General features: G+C 31.9%; 1 protein-coding gene across 1 annotated transcript in view; it reads right to left on the bottom strand.

Moving 5' to 3' along the window:
• The window catches only part of LOC120353189 (cytochrome P450 6a2-like), a 31,407-nt gene that overhangs the window by 17,862 nt on the left and 4,958 nt on the right, over nucleotides 1-8,587 (bottom strand). Inside the window, exons 2-5 of the mRNA XM_039435994.1 lie at nucleotides 7,928-8,109; nucleotides 6,452-6,786; nucleotides 3,889-4,104; nucleotides 2,736-2,981 (exon numbers count right to left, since the gene is read on the bottom strand). Of these exons, the coding sequence (XP_039291928.1) occupies nucleotides 2,736-2,981; nucleotides 3,889-4,104; nucleotides 6,452-6,786; nucleotides 7,928-8,109 (979 nt within the window). The remainder of the gene's footprint in view (nucleotides 1-2,735; nucleotides 2,982-3,888; nucleotides 4,105-6,451; nucleotides 6,787-7,927; nucleotides 8,110-8,587) is intronic.

Here is an 8,587-nt window from a genome sequence, read left to right as displayed (position 1 = left end):
TGTTGAAATGATTAATTCAACTAACATTTTTGAATGATAGTAACAACAAATTTCCAATTCTGAAAAATCAGGGGGATATTTTTGAAATTTATAATAATAGATTTCAACTCGCCCTACATTGATTCGGATTCAAGAGACTGACTTCTCAAGTTATTTGCATAAGAATATGCAGTGGGTCATATACAAATCCATAACAAGATTACAAAAGAATGGATGGGTTCGCCAATTGGATGATTGCCCTATTATTCCAAATGTTCCCCTTTCATAGTCATGTTTTGACATCCATTCTTCAATAAATTATCCTGGCAATAACTCAAAAATGACGTCTGATGTTTGATGGTGCCGAAAAATCAGGCGCAAAAAGACTATAGACTCCAGACTCTACTCTAAAGCTCAAAGCACAGGAGGCGCTCTGCACCTCGCAAATTGAAAATATTACGGTTGAATACTTAGCATTTAGGTAAGGTAGATTGCGCACATTGGAAGCGCGCCGCGCCTCTGTTGATGCAAATGTTAATTTGCAAGGGGCGGCGCGCCTCCTGTGTTCTTTGAGCTTAACAGATGAATATTATAAAAATATTCAATATTCAAAATAGTCAATTTAATTAATATTATGACTTATACAGAACTTATTCATTAAACTAATATGTATGCATGCTATTTGAAAAAATGTGAAAAATATTCTACCCGAATACAAAAATCAGCTTCAGAACATGAACATAAATATTCTCAAATCTATATATCAATGATATTGATACAATAAAAAGACTGAAATTCTTCAATATATTTAAGGTACAGGATTAAATAAGCTAAAGAGTTTTTTCCGTTTAATTCAATTTTCACGATAATGGAAATGACAAAAAAAATCAATGATGATATAGTTATAATTAATTATTATTAATTCGATAAACTTGCTCGGGAAAATGGATATTGAAGAAGCATTTGATTAGAATAGATTTTGGTAGAAGAGCAGGACATTATACTGGAACTGGAATTAAGGACATTTTTATATCAATGAATCTAGAAATGTTGTTGAGTTCTAGGCCACAGCCGTATCTTATATGATGAATAATATATGTATATATCTTGGCCTATTATTAAAGACCCTCTTTGCCTCTTATATTATGCCGATACTGCAATATTAAATCATTTTGAAACTACTATATACAGTATACTGTTCGCTACATTTAATGATACCGTAAACGGCTATTCAACTCAAATGTGCTATTGGGTAGGAGCCAGAGCGCCTAAATACAGTTCTATATTCGAATAAATGGAGCATAAAAAGTCATAGGAAATCGCCTAGCATATTTTTAAAATATACGCGGATGTAGACTTATTTTAATATTATGTGAAATAATTGAGCCAACTGCGGTGATATATAGTCCAACATTATCATTCAGTATACTATGTACGGATGCGTGTCCCATACTTGCTTGAGGCGTTTCCAATCCATAGAATCAACTCAACTTATTTATGTAAATATAATAGTGATAATATTATGATGCAATGATAGTATAGTATCTATATACTATTATAGGATGTGATGGGCTTAAATAGGTTAGGGCAGGTTTTAATGATTGAAACTATTCATAGAATATGATAATTTTTAATGTACTGTAATGCACATAAGTTTAGTATATAGTGAACAAGTAACTATCCTATATTAAATCTGAATCTCTGCGTTGAAAATCTATCCAAATTCCGCTTTCAGAATGAGTCATCAGGTCTCGTGTTGAAATCTTCAGCGGCTGTCGTGTTTTGCTGTTCAATTTCAATTTGTAGGTCGACAAAATTTTGCAAATAGTAATTTTTATCTGCATCATCACGAATGGAATTGCTGGAATTAGTAGGAAACTTGATTATTCGAATGTTATTCATGTTTAATAATATTTTTGTAACTGAAAAAAGTGAGTAAGTGATTAGGCCTATAATTCACATACATAATCAAAGAATTTTAATTCCACGATTTCAAATTTATTAATGATCTAGGATATGTTAGAACAAAATGAGAAAATAGGGCTAGAAAACGTTGTGTGTATTATTTTGTAAGTCTATGACACAGATTCTTTCAACTAAATCAGGCTTATAATAATTCATAATTGAAACTAGAAAAATGATTGACTTTAGTTTTTCATTTGTACAAGTCTGTACCAGTGAAACATGTCACTATTCAAGTTATGAGTCTCTATGATGTGTGGGTTGAGTGGAAGAGGAGCTCTTTTATTGCCTCAACTTTGCACACATCACTTTTAATGTTAAGTGCAAATAAAAAGGCATTAATCCATCTATCTATCTCTTTCTATCTATGAGTGAAATGTATACTATTAATACAATGACATGATTATTGAAAATATATATAGGAATAGTAAGTAATGTGTGGTTTAAATTTGGAAATTATGGTGACTTTCACCTTCCTTTTAGATGAGGAAGAATAGGATTAGATATTCGATTCGATTCCAGTCGAAAATCAATTAAATAAACAAAAATCATATCTAGATAGGCCTGCTTTATAATTCACGTTAATCTATTTAGACAGTTGAATCTATCAGAATGTTTTCAGAAGATTTACATGCAAAGTAAGTTGATGCTATTAGTTCAGATATCAGTTTGTGTAGTCTGACAATTGGCAGGATGACTACAGGATTTGATTGTTGCTATTGAAACTTTCTTCTGGTGAAGTTAAACTATGTTAATATTATTAACTATGTTACTTGAAAAAAGTCAATAATTACCAAAACACATTCTTGGACCACAACCGAAAGGTAAGTACACTCCTTTTGAAATGCCTCTTATATCCGAAAATCTTTCAGGGTCAAATTTCTCCGGATTTTGGAAGTATTGTTCATCATGATGCATAGCACTGGTCATCACCACAACCGTTTCTCCTCTTTTCACAATTTTATCGGTGCCAGGAATTTTGTAGTCGTGCTTACAATTGCGCACCAAAGTTCCAGTAGGTATGTGTAGTCGCATCGTCTCTGTGAAAATATTTCTTTTGAAATTATTAAACGATATGAATGTAGTTATCCAATAAATTATTTATTATAATATTTATTTTGTAAATTAGATTAAATTCCTTGGAAATGGTAGCCTAATAGTGAATGGTGTGGTTGCCATTATCAATCGAAAAAGGAAAACTACAGATTGATGAAATCTATCAGAGACATGAGATAGATAGAAATTTTATTGGGAAGAGTATGGCAATGATTAGTAGATTGTTAAAGATCTGTTTTGTAGCAATCAATAGAAAAATAACATGATCTAAAGAAATCAATTTATTGTTTTATTCATGAAAATATCGATAGCTAATGCTTTAAGCAATAAGAATAATATTCAGATACAATAAAATAATACGAAAACATTATGAAAAAACAGTAGTTACAAAACTATAAGAATCATTTTTCAAATGGTCTGGAGCATCTATTATCAGCTTATGCTTTTATCAAGCTCAACATGACACATGTAATACGTCAATTCATTGCATTGTTTCAAGAATTGACTATTTTCCTTATACGTATTTTCAGCATAAAATTGATTGCATCTAATGACTCATTCAATCAGATGAACAGCCACAGGGTTGCATAACAGCATAGACATAGAGAAAAGATAGGTGGTGTATTATAACAGTGACTTATCGAAAACGCTAAATAGGCTACATATTTTCACAAAAAGGGGTATCTAAAAATTTTACAAATCTTAATATTAATCTATATAATACTGTAATAGAATTTGAATGATTGATTTTTAGATTATTAAAAAGCTGATTTCAATTGCACCAAACATAAAGAAAGGTTCAGTAATTTTACTGAAGGCCTAACTTCAAAGGAGATGGTATTCCAATAAATAATAACGTGATGGAATATTATTAATACAAGAGTATTTCACCTGCAATAACTTTGTCCATATAGGTCAACTGCTTCAAACATCCGAAAGTGATATTCTCTCCGGCCAGCACTGAGTCAATCTCCTTTCGCAGCCTGTCTTGTATGTCAGTGTTAATGGAAATTTCATACAACATGAAACTCAACACACAAGATGTCGAATTTGTTCCAATTGAAAGGAAAAGGAAAGAGTTTGCAAAAATGCTGACGTCCGTGAAAACTGAAACATGCAATTTTATTATTATCCGGCAAATATAGATTGAAAGTTTTCTAAATAGCCTAGATAAACTTTTTCATGCATTGGATTACACACTGATAATTAATAATTACAAAAACCACTAAACCAGTAAATTCATGAAAAGTTCTGAAGAATAAAGATTCTCTGAGTTAAAATACGTTTGAAGATAAATTCAAAATTGAGCAGAAAAGTGGCAAGCGGTTAGATGAGGAGAGAAACACTGCTTCGGGAATGAGAATGGGTAAAAATTAATTTATACGATATTACTAATTTGAATAAATTAGGTCCTATCTTAACACCGACTCAATTCTCAAATAGGGTACTATTTGCAGGTACTAAAGGTATTATATATGCAGTCAATCTATAATTTATCGATGGCATTAGGCCCAGCATGCACTACTCGTGATATGGAGAAATGGGATATTAATGAAAATTTCATCAATAAATTTAATAAAACGTAAAATATGAGCCCTACGCCATATTTCTACCTGATAGAGTAGTTCATCTCACATACATTTATACAAAAGTAGGCCTATTTTTTCCTAGTATCGAACACAAGACGTTACACAGCACTATAGTCAGTGTAAAATAAGATGAGACTTGACCCTCCATCCGAAGAAATGACAAGGTTGCCAATTCCTGTAAAATTGCAACTTTCCCAAATTTCCAATTCAACGTCAGAATTGGATGTAGAATATCATCCCCGATATCCGTGTAGTGTTAAAAGAGTTTCAGGGTAGAAGGATCACAAGGAAATTCACCTTTTATGGTAAAATTGGAAACATCGCGAAGATTTGTTTTTCTTTTGAACATTACTTCTCTCAGAATCATGGGGCGTCGTAATGCATAATAATTATTTATCAAATTAACGGGAAGAATGTCTCCTTTCTATTGGTGTCTGGATAATTTTTATCCGACCTATAGTTGTTTTTTAATTAATTATTATGTTCGTCAGTCAACGTCGAGACATTTCGAGCAGAGAACATAAAATTTTCGACATGCTGGAAACTTTTTTGTTTCGAAAGATGATTGGGTAGGTAGTGAAAGCGAGAAAGTTTCTCAGGAATAATTTGGAATTATTTTTTCAATTGTCAAAAGTAGTAGGAAGATCGTATTTTGGTCTACAAGGAATTATAAAGTTAGGAGAGCGGCTGCATGGTATGCATTGTGTACCAAATTGTATGCTAAAGGCTGGAATTTTACAACTTTTTGACTGAATTTTATTTCAAACGCAAGCAGATGATTGCCTCTAGAAAGGCAGTAAGGAAACACTGCTTAGATTATTCGAGGCTAGATTGTCATTTTCACCCTTTACAATCATGTGGCTTGCAACTATTGCTGAATTTTTCAATCGTTCTGTATTTTGTTTTTGTAGATCCAAGCTATTGATAGCATAATGGTGGCACACCATTCAGCCGCTATCCTTGACTTTGAAACTCCTGAGAGGCCAAAATACGTTCTTCCGAGTATGTTTGATAATTGGAAAAATAATTTCAATTATTTCTGAGAAAGCTTTCACCACCTACTTATATTTTTAAACAAAAACGTTTCTAGCATGTCGAAAATTTGATGTTTTCTGCTCGAAATGTCTCGACACTGAAGAACATAATAATCAATTAAAAAAACTATAGGTCGGATAAAAATTATCCAGACACCAATAGAAAGGAGACATTCTTCCCGTTAATTTGATATAAAATTATTACGAACTACGACGCCCCATGGTTCTGACAGAAGTGATCTTCGCGATGTTTTCAATTTTATCATTAAAGTTAAATTTGGATGCTTTTGATCCTTCTACCCTGAAACTCTTTTAGAAATACCAGGATATCGGGGATGATATTCTACATCCAATTCTGACTTTGAATTGGAAATTTGAGAAAGTTGCAATTTTACAGGAATTTGCAACCTTGTCATTTCTTCGGAGGGAGGGTCAAGTCTCAACTTATTTTACACAGACTATAATTAGAAATGGATACTATAATATGAAGACATTTTCGATAATAAGGATGCTTCATTAGGTAACCGATAGAATGTTCATATTCCAGTTTTTTTTTTAAATAATTCAATAGCACTATGAAACCTTATTTCAGATTTCAATAATTTAATAGAACTTCAAAACCTAAAATATATAATTTATTGTACACTTGCTGTTTTTTAAATTGCCTCAATATATTTTTTTATAATTTTGGAATAATTGAATGATAGAATTTAGAAACATTCCAGTAATCACTGATATATCTACCCTTTCAATCAAATAAATAGAATGCTTTCTATTGATGACAAATGAAAATAATTTGCAATTTTTTGAATCAATAGAAAAACAAATTACTTTTTTCAGGGAAATTCTGTGCAGGAGGATCAGCACCTCCGAATATCTCCTTGGATGAATAGTCCTGTTCCTCCTCGCTGATTTTCCTCTTAGGCACACCTGGATGACTCTCATTTGTTTCCTCCTCATGTTTGAGATCAATCATCAGCTGCAGAAAGTCGTTTCGCCGATAACCGGTGCGCTCTCGCATCTTGATCGAGTCGGCCAGAATTCGCATGCACGTCTCAGGTGTGCCGAGTTCCAGTCGCAGAAACTTTCTCAAGTAGCATTCAAGCCTTGGGAAGCCCATCCTCAGCACATAGGTCATTAGTATAAGGAATTTCGGTTTGAAGAAGCTGTGAACAAGTACTATTCCTGTTAATCAGAATCAACCTTGAAAAGTTTTTATAATCCCCTTAAATAAATCAATAAAACTAGTAATAATGTTATTGGAACAAATTACAACATAATGTTGTTCCATTTAACTATGAAGTGAACAAATATAATTTCCAGAAAAGAAAAACATGCTACTGCCCAAGACATCTTATATTTTTCAATTTTGTCTCAAATAGTCCAAATATATTTATGTTATTGTGTGTCCATATCAATTTTTACACCAAATCATCAATTTTGAAATTCCAAATTTGAATAAATTTACTGTAGTAGGTACCAATTTTGAGTTTGGATAGATTAATACTATATGATAATAAGTTTCTGTTATTATGAAATACTTATAGTTCTAGTAAATAATATTACCCATATCTTTAATATTATGAAAAATATGTACTGAATAATAAACAGGCAACTATCAAATTGAATGAAATTCAATAATTCATTCATTCATCTATTTGACAAAAATTAGGTAAGACAATTCGGTAAAAACAGCAGACATAAATGCCCAAAACTGTTTCAATCCTCAATGAACCGTCTAGAGGAATTATCAAATAATCATTTCGTTTATTTCATTTATCAATACAATTAAAAAGCATATAGCAATGACTGGGAGAGCAACAGACTCAGCCTTATTCTATGATCTAGTTTACCAAAACATTTAGTCCTATAATAATATGATTTTAAACTGAAATATTGAATTCCTGTCATTAATAACATAGGCCTAAACATTCCAATCATAACACGTGATAATGCATTTTGACCAATAACATAATTATTGAAGCTCTTCTGATGATTAAGTGAAGTTGATAAATCTGCTTGCACTGTAACACTCTTGAATAATGGAAAAAGTATTATAATAAGTGATAGTAACTAACTTAGATATTCATTTTGACTGTAGTATAAATTTGAAAAGTTTTGGGCATAAGCCTGTTAACATGTGCGTTCTCATATACCTAAGTGTAATAATTTCATAGTAGCCTACCTACATGACAATAATAGATAAATAATGTCAATGATAGTTACATAAACTATACTATGGTAATAATAATGATATAAGCCTGTACAATTACTTAAACTACCTATGTAAATATCAGCATAATTGACCTGTCAATCATTTGGAGGAATACTTTTTTGGCATCGCCTCCCTCACCGGAATCAAAGTCAAGGCCGAAGACGGTAGAACCGACCACGCTGAAGCAATAGCTGGCCATTAGGTTCTCCACGTCTGTCGGGCTCCCACTGTCACGCTCCACGCGGGCAATCGCGTAATTACAACAATTCACTACCTGCAATTGCAATCAATTTAGTGTGAATATTAATAACACGGAAATCTGGATTATTTATAAAACAAAATTCAAAAATGTTGAAGATATTGACACTTTAATTGACTGAATAAAAATGAATTTTTCCTCCATACTGTCTAAAGTGCTTACTTACTCCCTGGAACATAATGCTAAAGTTTTTCGCTCTCGGGAGGAAAAAACAGGAAAACTCCCTAGTGCGTAAAAGTAACTCCATTTTAAATAAATGGGAGCATCTCTAATCTCTAAAAACGTACAGCTTGACATAGGTTAGAAGGTCTAAGCTCAGATGAGGAAGATAATAGAGTATTCATTAAACAATAACTAAATCAATACCTCAACCAGAGGTCAAATATGATCAATATATGAAATTTATGTTTGTATGCTAAAATTATTACAAACTTCATATCAATAATAGAAAAAAATGTATAATTGTTTGTTCCATGTTATTCAAAATACAAGC

The sequence above is a fragment of the Nilaparvata lugens genome, chromosome 10 (genome assembly GCF_014356525.2).
Source record: "Nilaparvata lugens isolate BPH chromosome 10, ASM1435652v1, whole genome shotgun sequence".
Taxonomy (NCBI): Eukaryota; Metazoa; Arthropoda; class Insecta; order Hemiptera; family Delphacidae; genus Nilaparvata; species Nilaparvata lugens.
Note: the sequence above shows the minus strand (reverse complement) of the source record. Positions and strands in the feature narration are given on the sequence as shown.